Source organism: Pangasianodon hypophthalmus, chromosome 9, assembly GCF_027358585.1.
Source record: "Pangasianodon hypophthalmus isolate fPanHyp1 chromosome 9, fPanHyp1.pri, whole genome shotgun sequence".
Lineage (NCBI taxonomy): Eukaryota > Metazoa > Chordata > Actinopteri > Siluriformes > Pangasiidae > Pangasianodon > Pangasianodon hypophthalmus.
Window position 1 is genome coordinate 26,458,928 of NC_069718.1, and position 23,915 is coordinate 26,482,842.

General features: G+C 40.9%; 3 protein-coding genes across 5 annotated transcripts; 2 read left to right on the plus strand and 1 right to left on the minus strand.

Moving 5' to 3' along the window:
* Window positions 1-426: 426 nt before the first annotated feature.
* On the minus strand, window positions 427-3,394 carry klhl42 (kelch-like family, member 42). The gene is made up of 3 exons (XM_026919038.3): window positions 2,173-3,394; window positions 1,886-2,079; window positions 427-1,603 (listed from the first exon to the last, which is right to left on the minus strand). The coding sequence occupies exons 1-3, from the start codon at window positions 2,937-2,939 to the stop codon at window positions 1,152-1,154; spliced, it is 1,413 nt and encodes a 470-aa protein (XP_026774839.2). The 5' UTR covers window positions 2,940-3,394; the 3' UTR covers window positions 427-1,151.
* A 205-nt stretch (window positions 3,395-3,599) lies between these two features.
* Window positions 3,600-12,859, plus strand: cwf19l1 (CWF19 like cell cycle control factor 1). 3 transcript variants are annotated; one of them, XM_053237126.1, is made up of 15 exons: window positions 3,600-3,624; window positions 4,105-4,203; window positions 4,401-4,485; window positions 4,572-4,656; window positions 4,760-4,861; window positions 5,235-5,453; window positions 5,551-5,662; window positions 5,799-5,883; window positions 5,993-6,142; window positions 7,021-7,162; window positions 8,249-8,367; window positions 8,484-8,693; window positions 11,897-12,016; window positions 12,230-12,327; window positions 12,433-12,859. In XM_053237126.1, exons 2-15 carry the CDS (start codon window positions 4,181-4,183, stop codon window positions 12,575-12,577), a joined length of 1,695 nt encoding a protein of 564 aa, XP_053093101.1. In that variant the 5' UTR covers window positions 3,600-3,624; window positions 4,105-4,180; the 3' UTR covers window positions 12,578-12,859. The 3 variants fall into 3 exon arrangements, with proteins under 3 accessions (XP_053093101.1, XP_053093100.1, XP_053093102.1); XM_053237125.1 differs by lacking the exon at window positions 3,600-3,624 and having other exon boundaries at window positions 3,652-4,203; XM_053237127.1 differs by lacking the exon at window positions 3,600-3,624 and having other exon boundaries at window positions 3,652-4,203; window positions 8,288-8,367.
* A 2,788-nt stretch (window positions 12,860-15,647) lies between these two features.
* washc3 (WASH complex subunit 3) lies at window positions 15,648-23,378 on the plus strand. Its single transcript, XM_034307148.2, has 7 exons — window positions 15,648-15,841; window positions 15,930-16,028; window positions 17,841-17,906; window positions 19,084-19,215; window positions 21,354-21,470; window positions 21,620-21,684; window positions 22,963-23,378. Exons 1-7 carry the CDS (start codon window positions 15,791-15,793, stop codon window positions 23,054-23,056), a joined length of 624 nt encoding a protein of 207 aa, XP_034163039.2. The 5' UTR covers window positions 15,648-15,790; the 3' UTR covers window positions 23,057-23,378.
* Window positions 23,379-23,915: the final 537 nt, after the last annotated feature.

Consider the following 23,915-nt stretch of genomic DNA (forward strand, 5'->3'; position numbering starts at 1 on the left):
CTTCGCTTTAAAATAAATGTATTCTCAGATACAGTGTGTGCAGTTTTATAAGGAAATGAGCTGGAAGTGTTACTGAGCATCTTGCAGAAGCATCACAGTTCTTCTGGAGACTTTGACTGTCGACTCGCTTCTTATTTCTGCAGCGAAACCCAGCAGCCTTCATTATGTTTTTATCTGAAAAGTGTCTCTTATGGAATCTGCTGCTTTCTTTACTGACATACAAACATTTTTCTGTAACGTTTCATTTTGTGCTGGAAAACTAATGTTTGGAATCTAAAATGTCTTTGTACTGAATCAATAATGTAGAAGTCAGAAAATAAACATCTATAACAAAGTTTGTATTTAAAAAAAAAAAAGAAAAAGAAAAAAAGAGTGCCAAGACTTTTGCACAGTACTATATATATATATATATATATATATATATATATATATATATATATATATATATATATATATAACATTTGAAATTCACTAAACATATATATAAATATAAAAGTGGGTTTAGACTGTCTCCAAATGTTCAGAACATTTCATTGCTCTCTTTTCACAAGCCCTCCACATCTTCTTATTTAAAAAAAAAAGAATCACAGGTGTTTTGGTCAAGCTTTTTTGTCAGATGCCCAAATTTAAGGCCTAAGTGGTAATTTTCTGAACAAGTTATGTAAAGGTATGACTACTAACACTGCGATCACTCTTAGTGTTTCATCACAATTATGGCCATGTAAAACCACGGCCCTTCACAGCCAAGCATCACTTGTGTATCAGCAGCACACTACTATATTCTGGATTGGAAGGATACAGGAAGTAAGTGCATGCATTGGCATTAGTAGGTTTTGTGCAAGATTGAGAAATCTGCTACGGCAATAAAATTGTGCCCATAGTCAGTGTTTGTAAAGCAACATGGTAAAGCAACGTTCCTCAATTCATCTGCATGAGAGACTGTTAAACTGCTACTGATCGTAAACCAGTGAGTTACAACCACTGAGTCAATTATAGGGCAATTATGAATTAGTCCACCTTCTGTAGTGTGGATCAGGGTCTCGGTTCCTTGAACATGAACCTGAACATGACCCTCCAATTATCTCCAGTACCATGTGACCTAGCTGTAGGATTGACCAGTTTTTTTAAACATCTTCTTCAAGCCTTCTGGTCTAGAGGATGTTGGGCAGGTACAGGGAACAGAGCAGCACGTTATGGCCAAGTGCCGGGAAGCGACGGAAGGCCTCCCAGGCATCGCTGAACACGTTGTACTTGAGGAAGACGCGGTGCTCGAGGTTGGTGCGTGGGCCCACGTCACGGCTCATGATGTAGATGCCGTCATTGTGCAGAGCACATGTCAGGTTCAGGCCTGACTTGGATACACTCGCTCGCAGCTGCAGCCACTCACCTGTGCGCACATTATACGACTGCACCGTCAACGCGTCCTCGGCAGCGTTGGCCCTCACATGCTCGACTCTCTCCAGGTCACGCGTGTAGCCACCCACCAGGTAGATGATGTCCTCCACAGACAGCATCTGCTGCTTCCGCACGTGTGCCGGGCAAGTGTGCAACACAGACCACGTGTCTGACGCGGGGCAGTAGCGCAACACGTTTGTGTTCCTGTCTGCCAGGGGAAGAGAGAAAATGTGCCTTGGTCTCCAAAAAAAAAAAAAAAAATAGTTCTCGGAATAAACATGTCCAGATAACGAGGTTATTCTCAACCTTTAAGTTTGCGACAATTGACATAACTGAGTCCACAAATATTCTGAGACTGAAAAAAGGACTGACAAGCAATCTCGTTATTCAGATACACAACTGTGATCGACTCTACCTCTGAGATTACAGCACCACTTCCTGTATGTGTGCATGTGCATGTTTGTGTGTGTGTGTGTTGGCACATACACACCTCTGGCTGTGTAGCCACCCATGACGTAGATCATGCCCTGGCATTCGCATGCAGAGAACTCAGTCAGAGGATCAGGCATGGAGGAAACGCAGGTCCACCAGTCCTGCTCAGGACCATAGCACTCCACCGTACTTAAACCATGTCCTCCCACCGCATACAGCTTCCCACTCACTGCCACCAGCTTGAAGTTAGCCCTGAGCACAAGCACAACATCGACAGGTGAACACAGCACTCACACAACAAAGGGTGTGACTTCCTGTTCTCTCTCGTTAATGTGATGCCAGTACCTTTTCTGGTTTAAAGGAGCTATATGAGTCCATTCGTTCCTGCACGGATTGTAACAATGTGCTGCGCCAATCTCTTGACTTGCCATCCTGTAGCCACCGACGATGAAGAGGTAGTTGTCAAGCACAGCTGACCCGTACCCTCTGACGTTAACCATGTCTGGAGGGAGGTTGTTGGCGAGCGGCTTCCAGCGCTGCTCTCGCTCCCCGTAGCGCAGCATGGACCACGGCTCATCCTGATCAGCGAGGTCCAGGCAGGTGCCCACGAAGTCTCCGACTGCCACCAGCGTGGCCGTGCCCCTCATCCGCATCTCCCTGATCTGCTCCCGCAGCTCAGCAGGCAGAGTGTGGAACTCGGGTCTGCGCAGCATGGGGTGGTAGTGGCAGCTCATGAACTTGAGGCATGCCGTGCGCAGCTCGTGTGTGCCGTACACCTCTGAGAGGTTGAAGACCTCGACGCAATTGTCTAGGCGGATTTCAGACAGAAGAAGCTTTAGGATGGGCGTCACTTGCAGGAAAGACGCTGTCTCGATGAGATCCTCCAGGGTTTCGTTGACCACCTGGACTTTGGAGGTGTTAATGAACTCCAGGACGAGCTCCAGGCCTGGTGCACTCAGTCCCTGCAGCTGCACTGAATCCTCTCCAGCCTCCCGCATGCCAGAGCTATACAGCGCCCGGAAGTAGTCGCTCTTCTCGATCAGCTTGCTCTTGCTCACATTATACGATCTGTTGTCCATGACAATCTCGATAAGCTGCTCAGACGACGACATGGTTGCGCTGGATCGAGGTTTCTGTTGTTGTTGTTTTGGTGTGTCCACGTGGTAGTGTCCGTGGGAGTATGTTGCTGTTTACATTCCACTCAAGGATCTGCTGCTCGAACCACATCCAAAGCCTATATATGGAAATGTTTATGCCATCAGGGATTCAGAGCTGATGATGCTGCAGCCCAAACCCGCACATGCACAAGCCACTGGCTTGCAGTTAAGTCATTAGTTCCGCACACTCTTTTTATATTTCAGTTTTATAAATCTTTGCTTTTAATCCTGTGACATGTCCATTCCCATCTAATTCCCACTGACTCCATAACTCCAAAAGAAAACATCACGTAAACAACAACTACGCTGCAATTCTCAAACCATCGTGTAGCGTTTAAACTACTTCCTGTTTGGTCAGCTGGTCGTCGACGTCACAACTGCGTCATGCACCTGAGTCACGTTTGTCGATTTAAACTTTTTTTATATTATTTTATTTATTTTTTTTTTTTTGCTTCTACAAATACACACAGAAAAAACGGGGAACATACAATTTAAGAGGTAAGAGGCAAAAAAAAAAAAATCGCAACCCAAATATGACGTCAGCAGTTGGCCCTTTTTTGGAGCGCGAAACCCGGAAGTGAGAAAAAGGCGAATTATAGAAGCGTGTAGAATTTGCGGGTCTTTTAGTCATGTTTTTCATGTAAATCAAGCTCATTAATTTTTTTTAATTCGCATATGAATAAATCAAAAGAAGGTCTACATTTTTTTATGCGTGAATATGATAATATTTGTCGATTTGACAAAAAAGTTAAAATCCGATTTAAACAGTGATCAAAATTGAGTACGGTTTATTTATTTATCTTTAATCTTCAATTAATTGTCACCACACCTCACGGTGAATAATAAATATAAACAATCAACATCATAAGGGAGCAGTGTTGGTGCGACTCACGGGTCCGTTCAAATATTTCTCTCGGGTGGAAACCGTGACTCAGTGAAGTGTAACGCAATGAAGCTCTTACGTGTACACAAGTCATAATATGGTTTATTATTATCTCTCGTTTACTTTGTGTGTAATTTTTTTCTGTGAAAGGCAGTACTGATGCAGTTTTATCCCGACTCTAATATTCCGGACAATAAATCCTTGCTCTCTTGTTTCCCCCCGGGTTTATTATGTCAGCGGACGCTGGTGCTTTTTTCAAAACTGAAAATAAACAAATCGGAGTATATCCGAGCTGAGTTGTTTTTTTGACAGAATGGAGGAGAAACCTTTAAGAGTGTAAGTTTAACTCTGATTTGTAAAACATTTTCACTTGTTTTTTAACCTCGCATTTAATAAAGACTTTTAACCCCGCGGTGTGTTTAACGCTGAGAGAGAGAGAGAGAGAGAGAGCACTGGAGTAAAGCCACGTGTTGTTCCTTATCTTTCCATTCGTTTTAACAGAAGCTTTATTGGTTTATTTTGATTTTTTTAAGCCTTGCTTGCGGTGATGTCGAAGGCAGAATCAGTGCTTTGTTCAACCGGGTGAACACAATCCAAAAAAAGAGCGGACAGTTTGATGTAAGTCTGCACACAAGTCTGTATCAACACATTTCACACATCTCAGGAAGCCAGAGGCAAAGACCCAGCTGGTGTTTCTTTTACAGCTGCTGCTGTGTGTTGGAGATTTCTTTGGGAACTCTCCTGAGGCTGAAGCTGAATGGGAGGCATACAGGTCTGGAGCTAAGAAAGGTGAATGAGCTTTAAGGCTATAATACCTCACATCTCAGCAGTACAGAGTCATAGAGTGGCACTGAGAGTGAATGATTTTTTATTTTTTTTGTTCACACTTCAGCTCCCATTCACACGTACATTCTGGGAGCTGCGAGCCAGGAGACGGTGAAATATTTCCCCAGCTCTGATGGATGTGAACTGGCTGAAAATATCATCTATTTAGGTGAGAATTGTCTTCTGTAATTCTTTTTTAACAGCGTATCATTTGTTAATCATCTGAACAATGTGAGTCTCGGCACTGACATGACAGATGGCTGCAAAATGTCAAAGATTTGTTCATCAGGAAAATGTGGTGTAGTGTGAGCATACAGTATTCACATGAGCCAACAAACAAACCATTTATTTAACCACAAACTATTTATTTAACCATCTCACATCAAGGGTTTGTTTGTGGACTTTTATATCACTTGGATGAAAATGACTGCCAAGTCAGCCCAGTGTTACAGATCATAAGGTATAATAAGAGGCAGTGGAGTGTTTTACTCTCCTCCCGTAGTCCTACAAATGATCCACTGGCAGCATTGTGTGGATTTCAGGGCGAAGAGGTGTTTTCACGGGAGCGTCAGGCCTGCAGGTCATGTACGTCAGTGGCAGAGAGGCTCAGCAGGAGCCGGCGCCTGCGCACTGTTTCACCCCGAAAGATCTCACGGCCCTCGTCACTCCCCTGGTGTCCAACTCTAAGTTTAAAGGGGTTGACATCCTTCTGACCTCGCAGTGGCCTCGAGGAGTGTGGCAGTATGGGAACAACCCGGCAAGTCCCTTCTGCTTAAAACATAACATCATCTCCACATGTGGCTTTCAATATCTCTAGACAGTTTTCACGGTAATTGTTGTCATGTTTGTTTTAGGAAGTTGACACCAAGTTTTGTGGCGTTTCCTCCATTGGAAATCTGGCTGAAAAGCTGAAGCCTCGCTACCACTTTGCTGGACTGGAAGGAGTTTACTATGAGCGACTGCCGTACAGGTCTGACTTTTAGACGTCTGATGTTCGTTATTGTGATACTGGATTTTTTTTTTTTTTTTTTTTGCTGTGTTTGATAATGTTGAAGGATTTTCTGTTGTATATTTGATATTTAATTTCTGTTGATTGAATTGCACAGAAACCATGTGGTTCTTCAGGAGAACGCACAGCATGTCAGTCGATTCATTGCGCTGGCAACAGTTAACAACCCTGGGAAGAAAAAGGTAGGCCATGTATTTACACTCGATAACACTGAAGTTATTCATTTTAGAGGTCCGAGGCTGAGTTGTGAGACGTACAGACAGAAATGTTACGCGCCTTCTCTCTTTTTAGTACCTGTATGCGTTCAATATTGTCCCAATGAAAAGTATGGACCCGGCAGTGTTGGTCAAACAGCCCGAGGATGTCACTGAGAATCCGTATAGGAAACCAATGAAAGAGGGCAAAAAGGAGAAGCCACTTCCATCTGCAGCTGCTGGAGAGGTGTGTGTTTTCCAGAGTCGTCACTATTTCACAGACAAGGCACTGTTCTTCTCTGGGATGTATAACTTTGTATGAAGTTAATAAATCTTCACCCCAGACTCCAGAGCTCTGACGCCTGAAACGGATATTAAACAGTTCCACTTGCCTCCTTAGTATATGACCCTGTATTTTTTGGGGAAAAACTCTTACAGTACTGTGCAAAAGTTTTAGACACCCAATTTTTTTTTAGCACAAACTTTGTTATAGATGTTTATTTTCTGACTTCTACATTATTGATTCAATACAAACACATTTTAGATTCCAAACATTAGTTTTCCAGCACAAAGTTAAATGTTACAGAAAAATGTTTGTATGTCAGTAAAGAAAGCAGCAGATTCCATAAGAGACACTTTTCAGATAAAAACATAATGAAGGCTGCTGGGTTTCGCTGCAGAAATAAGAAGCGAGTCGACAGTCAAAGTCTCCAGAAGAACTGTGGCTGCTTCTGCAAGATGCTCAGTAACACTCACAGATACCTGAGATACTGTTTTATTTTTAAAGTGAAGGATTGTCACACCAAATATTTACTTTGTTTCATTTATTACTGTTTACTGCTCTTTATAGTATTTTTTTTAATGTAGAAACATTTAATTTCATTATTTTTGAAGGTGTCTTTGCTCTACAGCATTTATTTACACGTGCCTAAGACTTTTGCACAGTACTATGTGTAGATAAGATATAAGATAAGATATAAGATAAGATATAAGATAAGATGAGATATAAGATAAGATGAGATATAAGATAAGAGCGAGATGTCTTTGAGAGAGATTTTGAGAGAGATTTTTGCTGAGATGTCACGTGTCTTTGTCATGTCTGTGTTGAACCTGTGTGTTGAGCAGGAGGAACCAGCTTCTCAGTTCTTCTTCGATCTGGGCCAGAAGAAGCCACAGCATCACCGGCACCAGCAGCATCAGGGTGCAGGGAGGAAGAGACTGCCAGAGGGAGACGGATCCGTTCAGCCCAAACACCCTCGCAAACCCCGTGAGTCGTATCTGCTCATCACTCGCAGCCCCTTAGTCCAAATGTCACGTTTTTAGCAGTGAATTCCATTTCTGAGGGACAGATTCGATTTCTGCTGAAATAAGCTGATGGGATTACTTAATATTGATATCTTGAGATATCTTGAGCTCTTTCATAACAAAGCTTCCACTGATTAAATAATTTGGTTAAACAAATAAAGTGTAGTTAGTATTTTCTGTCCCATTACCTGTACCGTTTACTGGATTGTTCTTCACATACACTTATACTATTTTGCACTTTAAGTCTTTTGCAGGGTGTCTGTATATCTCTTTAATATGTCTGAATTTGTATATTACATTACAGTCTTTCATTTCAAGTATTCATTCTGAACAAGTTCACATTCCTAAATGAATGCTCCACAGGTTGGTCTGCTCAATAATAAATGCTTAATAATAATAATAATAATAATAATAATAATAACCAACTGCTGCAGAAGGGATACAGGCTGAACTAATTTCCATATTATTATGGAATAACAACATGTTGTGTATTGTGTAGTGATGCGTCACTTGCCAAAGTCGACTCTGAGCCGGCTCTTCAGAACAAACATTGAAAGTTGAATCACATCTGAGAAGTCATGATTGAGCAAAAAAAAAAAAAATCATGGTTTTGATAAAACTCATGGTTTTGCTAAGAATTGAAAATTCTTAATCAATACTAATCACTTACAGTTCACCGCATCCAGCGAATCGTATCGACTTATGATTTGTAAAAAATTTTTTATTTTTTATTTGTTTGAGACGTGTGTTTGAGTAACACAGCAGCACTGTAAAGAAAAATGAGCAAGTGAAAATATCTTGAATATAATCAAATGTATCTGGTGTTTCCTGTTATATGATTGCAGCAAAATGAACATAAGATTATTTAAACTGATTTCTAGACATTTTTACTTATTTCAAGCTTTAAATTTTTTTACTCCAGATCATTTGGTAGAACATTTTGCTTCTTTCTAGAACAAAAGAACAAATGCTTAAAATTAGCAAAATTATCTGCCAGTATAACGAGGGTAGTAAAATGTTTTTAAATTTGTTTTAAAAATTTATACAGTCTGCTTCCTGTTTCTCTGCTCTATCTTGCCGACCTCAGCTCAGCCTACCGGGCCGTGTTGGTTCTGTTTAGCCAGCCCTGAGGTGGAGAAGCACCTGGTCATCAGCATCGGGACGCACGTGAGTTCCACATACACTCCTGACTGCTCGAGATGTCCGGCACACAGTTCCGACACACGCTCGCTGTAGTAAGCTCATGAATTGATCATAAGCACTATAGTGTGTTGCCTCCTCAGTGTTACATGGCGCTGGCTAAAGGCTGCCTCACCCCGGACCACGTGCTGCTCCTGCCCATTGGACATTACCAGTCCGTGGTGGAGCTGCCGTCTGAGGCGGTGGACGAGCTGCAGAAATACAAAAGTGCCGTCAGGAAACTGTACAAGAGCCGCGGCCGCCGCTGCATCCTGTTCGAGAGGAACTACCGCAGCCAGCATCTTCAGCTACAGGTGCTGTGACCTTCACTCGTTTTATTTGAAAGAATTTAACAAAAACTCTGAGATTTACTACAACAAACTGTTTCGTCGTTTGTCAAAAGAGAAACTCAGTCGATGCTTATTAATCAAACGTCTGATACATAACGTCTTATTTGGAGACTAAGAAACTAGCTGGCAGAGAATTCTTTAAAGGAAATTTCAATATGCATTATTTTCTTTCTTTTTCTGAATTATTCCAGTATTGATCCAATATTTCATTCAAATGGCAACATGCATGTGCTTCTAATGTGTATAAATGTTAGTTCCTCCTTGTAGTTCCCTGACACTGAACACTAGGGGTCTCATTTATCAACCGTGTGTAGGAACTGTTTTGTGTGTAAACCGTGTGTACGCACATTTCTACACAGGGAATGTGTCGATTATCACGTTCCTCTTGTGTGAGAGGATGTGTGTATATGTAAACCTGACCACGCGTATGCTGGAAGCCCTACTGGTAGTAGAAGAAGAAGAAGAAGTAGAGCGTATAATGGTATAATATATGATATTTAAAATGCACTGCTAAAGACTGCTGAGAGTGACGAGTGGCTCATCAGTCCATTTTTGTTTTTCCCAGCACAGTTTTAGTTCCAAGAGCAACTCGACACAGGTGTGTTACGGCACACGTCTTACACGCATTCATATCTCTCACGCCGCAGTATGTTACGTTTAGAAAAGTGGCAGCGGAAAAGAAAACAATAATGAGGGATTTTTTTAAATGGAAGCTATAGAAGGCACACATGTAGGCACCAAAAAAAAAATCAAAAAAAAAAAAACAAACATTTTTAGACAAACCACTCATGAAAGATAATCCGTTTTCGCTCTACTTTGTGCAACAGTATATCAGTCTCACTCTCATGTCATCTGTAACAAGCAGCACCTCAAGCAGGTTACTGGGGCTTTTTAAAAGGGAAGTTCTTTACCATATACGGTGATTTAGGGGCGTTTCTTAATGCAAATGAGTGTGGTTTGTGATCGAGCGGTAAACACATGGGAGAAGTGCCAACTTCCACATACACTTCTTACACACAAATTTAGAACCTGTTCCCTGCATACTTTAATAAATGAGACTCAGATACTGAAGCAGTCTGTGTGTGTTATACATTATCACCACTACTGCTTTTAGTAAATAACTAAATATAACTATTTTAGTAAATAATTATCTGTCTGATTGATGTTTAGTAATCGATATATTTTTTTAAATAAATATTTGCTTGTTTTTAGAAAACTTGGCCCTGCTGTATTTGCTGCAGTAGACTCAGTATAGTGTCGTAAAAGATGATCCGTTTGAGTCTGGCGCGTGTGTGTGTGTTTGTGTGTGTCCGTGGCAGCTGCCCGAACGGACCGACCCGTAGAGACCCAGGGTCAGTCCAGCAGCACCACGTAAATTAAAATGTTTGAGCCTGTGATAACCCACCGGAAACAGGGAGGAGATCTGAGAGGCTCCGGTTCTCCTCTGGTTCTCAGGCTCACGTACATCACCGTCATCAGTTTAAGTCTGAGCAGACGAACGCTGTCTGTCCTGAAGAACACACAGTCTGAGGGATTTATTCCCAATGATGACCAGATTTTAATCTGAACCTATTATCTGAAATATCTGTTATTCTTTCTGGAGTTGATTTTGAACTCCAGTGGTTTTACAGTGTGCATAAGGTGTAAATCTCAACTACAACCAAATATTACTTCTTTTTTTTAAATACACTGCCAGTTAAACGTTTCTGAACATGTTTGTTTTTATTTGGTTTATTCCAGGTTACCTACAATTGACAATTAAACTAAACCTTTGGATATACTGACCTATTTATTGTCAACTGTCAGCCTGTAGTCAGACTCTGATGCAGAATTCCACTAAAACTCATAACTCGGACCTCCAGCTGGGAAAAACCAAAGCAAACGCCTCCTCAACTGGGAATTCCTACTCGTAAACTCAAGACTTCTCCTTGACCCCAAGTTCAGCAAATCTCTCAGTTCAATTGTACAGTGCTATAAATAAATTCATTTTTTTTTTTTAAGTATTTGCTTCCCCCTCCTTTGCATATTTGTCAGCTCTGAAACAATGAAGTGTGACAAATGCAAATAACTGGAGATCTCCTGCTGATAGAGCAAACGCTTCTCTGCCGCGCTGCTCAGAAGCCATGACCACATTTCCTGCCTGAGCCTGGACCACGCTGATTAATGCCATAAGCAAATTGTAGTGATTTTCTACGGTTAGAGAATCATCGTATGGTCTGTCATAGAGAAAAAGGTTATCGAACAGCCTTTTATTGAATTTGGCCAAGATTTTTTTTTTATTAAGATCATCTGAAATCGCACAGGCTAAAACCAGCTTCATTTTGAGGTTCTAGTACTAGCGCAGGTGTGTCCAGTCTGATCCGCAAAGGGCCGCTGCGGGTTTTCAATCCTATCAGGCAGGAGCCACACCTGATTCCACCTGTTTAATCAGTTGATCTCGGCTTTCAGTAGACTCAGGTGTGGCTTCTGCCTGGTTGGAATGAAATCCTGCACCCACTCCGGCCCTTTCCGGATACGATTGCACACCCCTGTACTAAAGTATTCACTCATGTCTTGAAGTTTAACCCAAAAAAATGTTAATGCAGGATGTTCAAATCCTGTGACTGGCAGTGTGTATTTGAGATGCTTCAGCATTTTAGACTTCAGGTGTGTTTCAAAACAGTAATGTTTGTTTGGAATGTTTGTTCTTTAAAAAGGTAAATTGCTTGTTTATACTGGTAATTATTTATACTGGTGTAGAATAACATTAACATTAATAACATTACTGTCTTCAAATCAGCAGCTGCTCTATAGCAACATACGATCACAAGTGTACATGTAATGTAGCAGTCCAAAGTTTTTATGTAACCTGTAACACATGGAATTGGTCTGTGTGTGTGTGTCTGTGTGTGTCTGTGTCTTTGTGTGTGTGTGTCTGTGTGTGTGTCTGTGTGTGTGTCTGTGTGTGTGTCTGTGTGTGTCTGTCTTTGTGTGTGTGTCTGTGTCTTTGTGTGTGTGTCTGTGTCTTTGTGTGTGTGTCTGTGTCTTTGTGTGTGTCTTTGTGTGTGTCTCTGTGTGTCTTTGTGTCTCTGTGTGTGTCTCTGTGTGTCTTTGTGTCTCTGTGTGTGTCTCTGTGTGTGTCTCTGTGTGTGTCTCTGTGTGTGTCTCTCTGTGTATTCTGGTGGCAGCTGGTGCCTGTGCCCATGGAGACATGCACTACTGAGGACATTAAAGAGGCGTTTATGGTGCAGGCTCAGGAGCAGCAAATGGAGCTGATGGAGATCCCAGAACACACCGACCTCAAACAGGTACTACGGACCACATGGACCACCGGCACCATGTGATTATACTGTAAATGTAACGCCACTTTCCCAGCCATTTATCCACACAATGAGCCATGACTCACCAGACACCTCTCCAAGAGAGTAGATGTGCGTTACATTACTGATTTGCTGAAACATGAAGCATTCTGGTGAGGATTTTGTCTGATTCTGTCTCTTTCTTTCCATCTTCGGTCCAAGATTGCTCCACCAGGAACGCCGTATTTCTATGTGGAGTTGGATACGGGAGAGAAGCTGTTTTACCGCATTAGGAAGAACTTCCCTTTACAGTTTGGCAGGTAGACAGTAGTGTTAGGTTTGAAGTGTATAGGTGCACAATTGTACTTTGCACAGTTATGACTGTGTGTGTGTGTGTGTGTGTGTGTGTGTGTGTGTGTATGCAGGGAGGTCCTGGCGAGCGAGGCAGTCTTGAACATGCCAACACGCTCAGATTGGAGAGAGTGTAAAAGCAGCAGAGAGGAAGAGGAAGCTCTGTCCAAACAGTTTCGTGCTGATTTCCAGCCTTACGACTTCACCATGGACGACTGAGGAATATGAATTTTTTTTTTCTCACACACAGAAGATATAACTTGGGCTCGTGTCTCTTTTATTGTACAGACTTTTCCGTGGCTTTTTTTTTTTTAAAGTTTTTAAACAGATATTAACAGAGCTCTTTGTTCTTACTACTTTGTCTCTGATCGTCAAAGACTACAGCTTTCCAAGGACATGTCTTTGCCTGTTGTATTTTTTGAGATTTCTGTTAATAAATGTTGTACAGTCAAGGATCTTTTTTATTCAACAGTCGCTCATTAAAATAGTTTTTAAACTGTTTTTTGCAATCAGTTTATTTGTGTGTCAGTGTGCTCTTCTGGATATTTTTATAGAACAGGGGATATAAGTGCATACTTCATTTGAGTAGTTCGTTTGAGCTATAGTACTAGACTTTGAGCTCAGTTCCCACAGAGCTCCTGTTGGTCATTGCACTGTACCGGCTCACTCGTAAGCTGCTTAGAGGCAAAAATGTCTGCCAGATGTACAGCAGATATAAAGAGTGTAAATTAAAATGGCAGGTTTTTGTGATGTACAAAAATGAAACCAGGATAAATCATAAATCAATCACCTGCCCATTGGATCCAATTCCTTCCACAATACTCCAGACCATCTCACAAGACCTCCTCCTCTTCATCACTACTATCATCAATGGCTCCATAACATCTGGTCGTTTACCAACTGCATTCAAGAGAGCAAGGGTTATTCCCATCCTGAAGAAACCCACTCTGGATCCCTCAGACATCCGCAACTACCGAGCGGTATCACTTCTGTCTTTTGTTTCTAAAATCCTCAAACACTCCATCAGCTGTCTCTCTATCTCTCACAGAACAACCTCCAAGATCCTAACCAGTCTGGCTTCAAAGCGTTTGACAAAGTCAACCACAAGACTCTCTTGTCTATCCTCATGAGTCTTGGAATTCGTGGTGCAGCATGGCAATGGTTTGCTTCCTACCTGGAAGGTCTGTCATATCACATCTACCCCACTGAGACTCTCCACTGGTGTCCCACAAGGCTCGGTAGTTGGTCCTCTCCTGTTCTCCCTCTATACTCGATCTCTCGGTGCGGTCATATCACATATCACATGGGTGTTCATACCACTGCTGTGTGGATGACACTCAACTCACTCATCCTCTCCTTTCCTCCCTCAGACACTCATGTTTCTGCTCAGATATCAGCATGTCTGGAAGACATCTCATCATCAACTGAAACTTAATCCCACCAAAACTGAACTGCTGTTCATCCCAGCTGATTCATCCCCATGTCAGATTCTCGAGATCTCCCTGGACAATTCTCTGATCTCACCTTCAGTTACTGCACGCAACCTTGGGGTAACCATGGACACTCAACTGTCCTTCTCCTCTCACATTGCTAATCTGACGTGCTCATGTCGATTTCTCCTTTACAACATCAGAAGGATTCGTCCATTTCTCTCCACACAGGCCACTCAGGTGCTCGTTCAGTCGCTTATCATTTCGAGACTGGACTACTGAGACTTGCTCCTGGCAGCTCTGCCTCTGAGCACCATTCGTCCTCTGCAACTGATCCAGACTGCAGAAGCACGACTGGTTTTCAACCTTCCTAAGTTTTCCCACACCACCCCGTTGCTACGCTTCCTCCACTGGCTTCCTGTAGCTACTGCATCAGATTTAAAACACTGATGCTCACCTACAAAGCCAAAAACGGTCCAGCACCCAGTTACCTCAAAGCACTTATCACACCTCACACTGCACCACGCTCCCTCCGATCCTCTAGCACTGCTCGACTGATCCCTCCATCTCTCAGGGTACAAGGAAGACCTGCATCGAGACTCTTCTCTGTTCTGGCACTGAGGTGGTGGATTGAACTTCCCCTAGATGTCCGAGCAGCTGAGTCACTGGCAGTCTTCAAACGACGTCTAAAGACTTACCTCTTCATAAAGTACTTAATTAGCACTTTAAATAAAAAAAAAAAACACTTTGTGTTGTCTGTGTGCCTTTTACTACATTACCTTCACAACAGAGCTTCTGGACTGATGGTATAATAATCAGTATCAGTGTGTATTTATTGATAAAGACTTCAAAGCACTTCTGTAAGTCGTTCTGGATAAGGGCATCTGCCAAATGCTGTAAATGTAAATGTTTATAATGGTGCACGTGACTGTGCTCAGAATTATCCAATCACACGTTTTGTAAATGTGTAAAAGATTAGTTTGTGCTGCTGTGACCCAAGAGGCCTTTTTTCTATAAGAAATCAATTCTATTGTATTTATCATTTGCTATTCTGATAAATCATTATTCTATTCTGTTTTATTATTTTCTATTCTGTTTCTTCTTCATAATTTATAATTTGATATGCAAACAATCACGATGAGTGAATGAATATGCAAATTAGTGATGTCATTAGTGATGTGACTTTTTGAGAGTGCTTGAGCTACTTTCCTCTGAAAAGAGTTGGCAAGACGTAAGATTTCCAGTGCACCTGCTCAGGTAAGATACACTACATACAGCCAAAAGTATGTGCACCCCTGACCATCACACCCATATGTGCGTGTTGAACATCCCATTCCAGATTTATTCCCCCTGTGTTTGCTGTTATAATGAGCTCCACTCTTCTGGGAAGCTTTCCACTAGATGTTGGAGCGTGGCTGTGGGGATTTGTGTTCATTCAGCTACAAGAGCATTAGTGAGGTCAGGCGCTGATGTTGGGATGTCGAGGAGGTCTGGGGTTCAGTCGGTGTTCCAGTTCATCCCAAAGGTGTTCAGTGGGGTTGAGGTCAGGGCTCTGTGCAGGACACTCGAGTTCTTCCACTCCAACCTTCACACACCATGTCTTCATGGAGCTCGCTTTGTGCACAGGGGCATTGTCACGCTGGAACAGGTTTCAGCCTCTTAGTTCCAGTGAAGGGAAACTGTAATGCTACAGCACACAGAGACATTCTATACAACTGTGTGCTTCAGACTTCGTAGGAACAGTTTGGAGAAGGCCCACATATGAGTGTGATGGTCAGGGGTGCACATACTTCTGGCCGTATAGTGTAATTTGAAATTTGAGGACTTTTAGTATGGCGCCTGCACTTCCGGGAGTGGGCGTGGTCACCATGAGCGTCACAGGTCACGTTAAAAGTCACGGGAAGAGCTCTTCCATATGATGTTTACTGAACATTAATAAAATCACGCGAGCTGCGTTTAAACGTTATTAAAGCTTTCTCGGCTTTTATGAAGAGTAGTTATCATGGATGAAGATGGATTACCGATTGTGGGTTCAGGTGTAGATCTTACGAAGGTGAGTGAATGCTCTGCTTGTTCGTTCTGCTGCTGTTTCTGTAATGTTTATAGTAAATGTTTATAGAAACTCGGTTTATTCTCACCAGGTTCCGGCGATTCAGCAAAGAAGAATCGTCGCTTTTCTCAACCAGTTCATCGTCCACACGGTCCGCTTCCTCAACCGCTTTTCCACCGTGTGCGAGGAGGTAGCTAATGCTAATGCTAATGCTAGAGTTAATGTACTTCCATGATTCTGGATGTTAGGATGTTGTTCAGATGTTAGGATGATGTGAGGATGTTGTTCAGATGTTGTTAGGATGTTGTCAGAATGTTGCTAGGATATTTTTCGTATGTTGTAGGATGTTAGAATGTTGTTCAGATGTTAGAATGTTGTTAGGATGATGTTAGGATGTTGTCAGGATGTTGTTCAGATGTTAGAATGTTGTTAGAATGATGTGAGGATGTTGTCAGGATGTTAGAATGTTGTTCAGATGTTAGGATGATGTGAGGATGTTGTTCAGATGTTAGGATGATGTCATGATGTTGCTAGGATGTTGTTCGGATGTTGGTAGTCAAGATGTTCGGATGTTGTTAGGTTGATGTCAGGATGTTAGTAGGATGTTGTTCGGATGTTGTTCGGATGATGTCAGGATGTTAGTAGGATGTTGTTAGGATGTTGTTCGGATGATGTCAGGATGTTAGTAGGATGTTGTTAGGATGTTGTACGGATGATGTCAGGATGTTAGTAGGATGTTGTTCGGATGATGTCAGGATGTTGTTCGGATGATGTCAGGATGTTGTTCGGATGATGTCAGGATGTTGTTCGGATGTTGTCAGGATGTTGTTCGGATGTTGTTAGGATGTTGTTAGGATGTTTTTCGGATGTTGTTAGGATGTTGTTTGGATGTTGTTTGGATGTTGTTAGGATGATGTCAGGATGTTGTTCGGATGTTGTTAGGATGATGTTACGATGATGTTACGATGTTGTTTGGATGTTGTTAGGATGTGCGAGGAGCATTAGGGATGAAACGATACTCAGTTTTCTTGTGTCGATATGATAACCAATAATTCACACCTTCCTGTAGCTGATACTGATATTAACCTTTTATAATGCTAAAAATATTTACACACACATCCAGATTCTTTGGATTTTCTCTTTAAAAAAAAAAAAAAAATTGCATGAGATATTAATCTCTAAAAGTCTAATATAAAAGTGTTTGGGAGGAAAAAAGGAAAATGGAAATAACCTTACAATGACCTGGTTGCATAAGTAAACACACCCTTTTATAGTGACGCACGTGACTGTGCTCAGAATGAACCAATCACACGTCTTGTAAATATTAAAAGTGAAACTGATTATCCATAAGTAAACAAGAACGTAATAAAGAAAATTAAATCTTCTAACGTCCAAAATGTTTAACATTCATGTCTAAAATATGTAAAGACAGATTTTAGAAAATATTATTTCTGAACATACAAAATTGACACAATTTAATACTGTTGCAAAAAACAAACAGACAAAAAACTAACATATTTTTTAAAATCTACAGCGATCAGTGGAGTTTGGCAGAAAAAAAAATTACATCATTTTTTTGTTATTTTTTTTATTTAGCATTTTATTTTGAAAGTTAGTTAGCAAAGTTGCAACTTGTAATTTAGTTACAATTTAGTGTTCAGAGTTTAGTTTTGTGTTTATTTTAGTGTTTAGTTTGGAGTTTAGTGTTTAGTTTAGTGATTAGTTCAGTGTTTAATTTAGTGTTTAGTGTTTAGTTTGGAGTTAAGTTTGGAGTTTAGTGTTTAGTTTGGAGTTAAGTTTGGAGTTTAGTGTTTAGTTTGGAGTTAAGTTTGGAGTTTAGTGTTTAGTTTGGAGTTAAGTTTGGAGTTTAGTGTTTAGTTTGGAGTTAAGTTTGGAGTTTAGTGTTTAGTTTGGAGTTTACTACATTATTTGTATTTGTCTCCCACTTTACAGACTGAGACTGCCTGCACAATAACACTTTTTTCTACAATTTTTACTGTAGAAACTTGCAACAATATCGTTACGGATCCAGCAAATCGAAACAACACTCAGCATCTTGGAAACAAAGGTGAAGTTTCTACCTGAAGATGATTTCCTTCTTTCTAAAGTTCTACAAATTGTGTATTTAATGCTTTAATGTTGCTCCCTTAACCAAAACAGGCGTACACGTTAGCATCTGTTTTTCCCGTGCATTCATTTCTGTTCCACGCGTATATGTTTTTCACCTAGATATTTGTTTTTCTTTTAGGTGGGTTAATTGTTTTTAAAAGAGTGCATTTGTTCAGTTTTACACTTTTTATTAAGCAGCACATAACCTTGGCCTATGGGACGTATCGCTCACAACTGTAATTTTTAACTGGACAAAGAATTCAGTAAAGAATAAATCACGATGGTGCTGTTTTAGGAAAATCGAAGTGGGTTTATTATTTCCCTACAACAGAATGCCCCAAAGTGGTTTATTCCTCTTATACAACAGCAACTTACCAGCAAGTATTTCCATTTGTTAAAGAACTACGTCATCCTTTTCATTTATTTACAGCGTAATGTTGAGGAACTTCCACAAAACGAGTTCCTGTTCTCACTTACGTTATAGCAGCTATAAACAGCCTCTCCTTCACCAGCTTCTCTATATTTCTCTCTCTCTCCCTCTCTCTTTCTCCCTCTATCCCCCATCTCTCTCTCTCTGCCTCTCTCTCACTCTCTCTCTCCCTCTCTCTTCCCCCATCTGTTTCCCACTGTCTCTCTCTCCCTCTCTCTTTCTCCCTCTATCCCCCATCTCTCTCTCTGCCTCTCTCCCACTCTCTCTCTCTCTCTCTCTCTCTCTCTCCCATTGTCTCTCTCTCTCTCTCTCTCTCTGCCTCTCCCTCTCTCTCTCTCCCACTCTCTCTCTCTCTCTCTCTAATAATAAAGGTCTTTGCTGCATGGGAACAGGTTGTCTATCTTTTCTTTTTTTTTTTTTGGTAATAACACAAGGAGCCTCGTATTGAGTGTTAATGGAACTGCAGGTGTAGATCATTCTTTATCATCACACTGTTGTGAATAGTACGCAGTCAGTAACGTAGCCAATTAAATTACATTTACATTGTAAATTTGCATTGTAGAGTTATTTATTAGAGTGACTCGAGTGCCTTACAGGATGTGAGTACAGTAGCTGACGATCACAGGCTCAGAGTCATGTGTGCTACCTTCTGTTCATAAACCACCTGGTCTTCAACCAGCAATCTCTCATGGTCTTTACTTTAAAGCTGTCCTCAATCCCTGGCCTGGAGGACGTCACAGTGGACAGGGTGGACCACAGGCCTTCTGCAGAGACCAACGGACCGGCAGTGGGATCCAGTACTCCTGCAGTCTCAGCTGCTCCTTCTCCTCCTTCTGAGGTAGATCAAACTCAACCCCAATGCCACACACACACACACATATGTAAGGACATGGTGACCTCAGAGTGTCATTGAGACAGCAATTTTCTGACTCAGTATTTTTAAAATATTAGCAGATTAACGTCAGTAAAATCTCCAGAAAGATGAGACCGGTCCTCAAATCAGATCTTTTCAATCTTTTTTTCCCCAAGGCACTAAACATTATAGCAGCAGCAGCAGCTCATGACTGTAGATCTCGGTGTTTTAGGACGGCATTAATAATGACCTAGCCTCAAACAAAATGAAGTCAAGAGCCTCACACTTAACTTACGCTACAGGCTACAATCTAGTGAAATTTTAAGGAAACCCTGTAATACGTGCTTGAGAGTCGAATGTACAGTCTAGCAGCTCGTTCTGAGGTTTTTTTTCCCCACTGTGTTTGAGGTAATATCGTTAACCAGGGTTGACAGGTTTCAGCAAAATGTCCAGCCCAAGAAATCTCCAAAACCACACAAAAGACCTGAAAGTAGCACAAAAAAAATTGGGAATTGAAAAAGAAAGACATTTTTTTTTTTTGTCTTTTTCCTCAACCTTTGCATGGAGAAACAAGTATTTCACAATAATGTACAAAGTCTGTACAGACATCCACACCCATAATCCCATTCCTCTCCCCATCCCTGCAATATATCCTACAAACGAAATGGGTCTGTACATCATACACACACTGCACTTACAGTGTGCCTGGTCGTGGAAATTTATTAGATTTAATTCCGATTATTTGCTGTAATACAAGATGTTGGTGGCTGATGAGGTTTTTTTTTTTTTAAAACAATCCTAATCTGGCAACCCGGTCATTAACGGTCATGTCCGCTCCTCCTCAGACCATGGGCCAGAGTGATTCCTGCCCCAGTGAATCTCTACTAGCTCTTGTTGCAGTTCCCAGTTTTGGCCACTAGGTGCAACAATAATGCTGCGTTCAAGGCAAAGTTGCAACTTGTAATTCTCCACCTACAACCAGTAAAAACCACAGAAAAAGCTCCTTGGCATGAAATTTTAACTGATCAACTTGGGGTAGTCTTCTCACCTACCAGTTCCCTCCCTGCTTACGGAGTGACATCAAATCAACATGGCCGCTCTCACTGTGAACAGTGTAAAGTCCCTCTTCTCTACTGTTAAATGAGTTTATAGCAGTAGTGGCTTTAATATACAGATACAGTACTCGGTTAAATCTGTAACACTGACCAACTAATCACTGTTTTGAGAAGTTAATAATCAACATTAGAGTTATCACTAATGTTAGCTTGTTGCTAAGCTACTCATTTTGTCTGCTGTTGTTGCAGTGCTGCAGTTTCAGTCCAAAATGATTAAAGTTCACTACAGTAGGACAGAACCAGCAGCCACTCAGACTGTAACTGTAAAAGTGCAGTTAAAGAAGCTTTTGATGAGCTTTATGTTCTCAGAAACAGCAAACAAAAGACACGCTTTTGTCGAGGCATCCATGTTTTTTCCAGTTGAACATGCCGAGGTGGGAAATGACATCATTACAACCTGCAAATTACCACTTACAAGCCACCACGAACGCAGCATAACAATGGAAGCTCGATTGTACGACATCTATAATGTGAGCAAATCAACGGAACGTTGACTTTTCTGTCAAATAGTGACACTTTTTAAATCGTTGATCCCTCAAAAAAGGTAATTCGGTACATTTGTGTTTCAAGAAGATGTGATACAAACCTGGTTTATCCCTTTAACCCTGACTAGAAGAAATATCTGGCTCAATAACACTCTAACCAATTTCAGAATAAGCCTGTTACAGTAAATATCAAGTGAACTTGCAGTAAAACTCGAGCATGTACAATGTGTGCTTCCAGAATTTAAGACTTTAATAGAGGATTGTTTTGACTGCTGTAGTCTTTGGAGAATCATAGCTGATGTCCTTATAAGCACATAGCCAGTGTAATAAAATAAAATGTCTCTTTTATTGACAGAACTGTCAGTTTTAAGATGTATATCATTTGAATGTATTTAAAATGTGTTTAAATGTATAAATTGAACACAGTGATGCTACGTTGGTTCCATCCATGTGATTAAGGAAACTTTGTTTGAATATTGATTTACATTCATATGTTTATCAGATTATTCTATATTGTTTGCAGGTTCCTGGACAAGGGCAGGAAGGCTCTCAGGGGCATAAGGGAGAACCGGCGGCAGACAATGTGATGACCGTAGCGAAGGACCCACGATACGCCAGATACCTCAAAATGGTGCAAGTGGTACGTCTTCATTCTTTCCCTGCTAGACGCTTACAGTGACAGCTGTTTCATTGCTACACAGTTACACTTGCGTTGTGTTAATAACAATAAGAATAATAGGAGCAGCTACCTGAGGCTAACGGTTGCCACTGTTTCGTCTTCATTTTAAGGGTGTTCCGGTCATGGCGATAAAAAACAAAATGATTCTTGAGGGTTTAGACCCCAGTCTCTTAGAGTGAGTATTTTTTTTTTTTTTATCTCCAACTGTTTGTCTTATTATTTGTTTTATGTAATATACTTTATGCATGACCTATAAGCAGTAATAAGTCTAAGCATGCTAATAGGGTAACATTTTAAAAAAAAAAAATAAAAATAAATAAAAGAAGGACCTGGGGTCTCATTTATCAAAGCTGCATAGAACAAGTTGTACATTTGTGCGTATGAAAGGCCAGTACACATCAGGAAAATGGTATTTATCATACGTGCGTATACACAGCTGTACACAATAGATGTTGATTAATCCCACACATTCTAATGGCTCTGCTTGTGCACGGCCGCACTCGTTTGCATAAAGAAACGCCCCCAAATTGCCATATATGGTAAACAACTGTTTATATTTGAAAAGCCCAGTAGCCTGCTTGAGTTGGTGCTTGTTAAGGAAAAAATGGAGCATGTTAAAATAGAAGATGAACTTCACAGACCGTGGAGTAGAGTTCCTCTTGCACGACGAGTTAAAAAAAAAAAAAAAAAAGGTTTATTTGGCTCTTTCACGAGTACGTATTTGGAAATGTAATGTATTGCACCATGTAAGATGTGTCATCAAACCCTAGAATTAAATCTGCACTCCCGATGCTCACGAAGAACCTTTTCCTCCCTGCACAAAGCTACATGAGCCAAATCTTCAAGCCAGACATCATCCCAATCAGTCATTAGATGTGCCTTTTATATGATTTAACTTACATTTCATCTGTCTGCATCTTGTGAGCAGCGAAATCAGAAGATATCCTATGAGTTATGCTGATATGAATAACAATAAGTGCAGTAAGAGCTACACACAATCAGGTTACATGTGATTACACCTTTCTACCACTAGGGGTTCCTGCATTCGCATGGTCAGGAGTGTGTGTATATATATGCACATCATCACGTATAAGAAGAACATGACAAATCACATTCTTAGCGTAGAAACGTGTGTACGCACGGTTGATAAATGAGACCCCTGGAGTGAGACAGCTGCTGAATTTTAAATATCTTGTGTTTATAGACCAACAGAACCAGAATTGAAGAATTACTTTAGAGTTGTTTAGCAAAATAACAAACACAAATCTAGTTAAGGAGGAACACAGAGAACTAAGAAGATGCCTGAAAAGAAAAAAAAAAATCACTGTCAGCTTCTCTTAGCAAATCAGGACATTGGAGTACAGGCAGTAGAAACATCCTCTTGTGCCATCACATTGCACAACAGCAAGAGACACTTCTGTCCAGAGATGTAACATGTCTTTGTCACTCACAGTGCACCAGATGCCCCGGTACCAGACGGTAGCAAGAAGGCGACTGAAGAACAAGATGACAACAGCTCAGACAGCGAATCGTCTTTCAGTGACTGATTAGTCACTGACCTAATGACCTAATCACGGTCTTTATAGTGAACCGGCCCACTGAGTATTGACTCTGTAGCGGGTAAATGTATGTAGTGTACACGCCCAAGCTGTGGACGCTCACACGGACTACGCTTGTGCCATATGAGTGGCTTAGACGTGCCTTAGACCTGGCTTTGGGCAACCTACACATCTCTCTTTACGTAGCAGTAAAGGTTTGGATAAATTTAGAAATAGACAAGAAGAGAACTGGACTCATTTCTTAAAAATGTTTTGAAAAAAAAATAAAAAATCTTGATTTTTCTCATTAATGTCGGCACTTGACTTTTAAGTGTGAATGATGGACCAGGGTTTCCAACAGACAGTGTGCAGTGATGTACTCTCCTGGGCAACCAGAATGGCAAAATATGAAGCTTTTAATGGTCTTAACAACAAATCATTGGTCAGGAAATGTGCAAGAGTTAAACAAATAGATAAAGGAAGTTAGTATGCGAGAGCTTTTCTCTTTGATTTCTTTAAATGTTTAAGTCTTGTGGCTCTTGATGGGCTGCATCAGGTGCAGCAGAGAACCAAATAATCACTAATCTTTTTAAAAAAAAAAAAAAACATCCCAGAAGATATTTTTTGGAAAATGTTGTACACCCAGACATGTGTTAGTTTGCATTTTACATCAAACATTTTAATCATTATCATGATTTTACCTTTGTGTACAAGAAGACTATAGAAGTGAATTTCCCTGTTTCTAGCTTTTCCCCAAACAAACAGTTCACTGCAGCAAAAGGAAACCAGCAAATGGAGGCACAGGAGCTCTCAGGAGTGCATCTGTTTCATTCCTGCTCATTTTCTCACCAATGATTTGTTAAAAGTT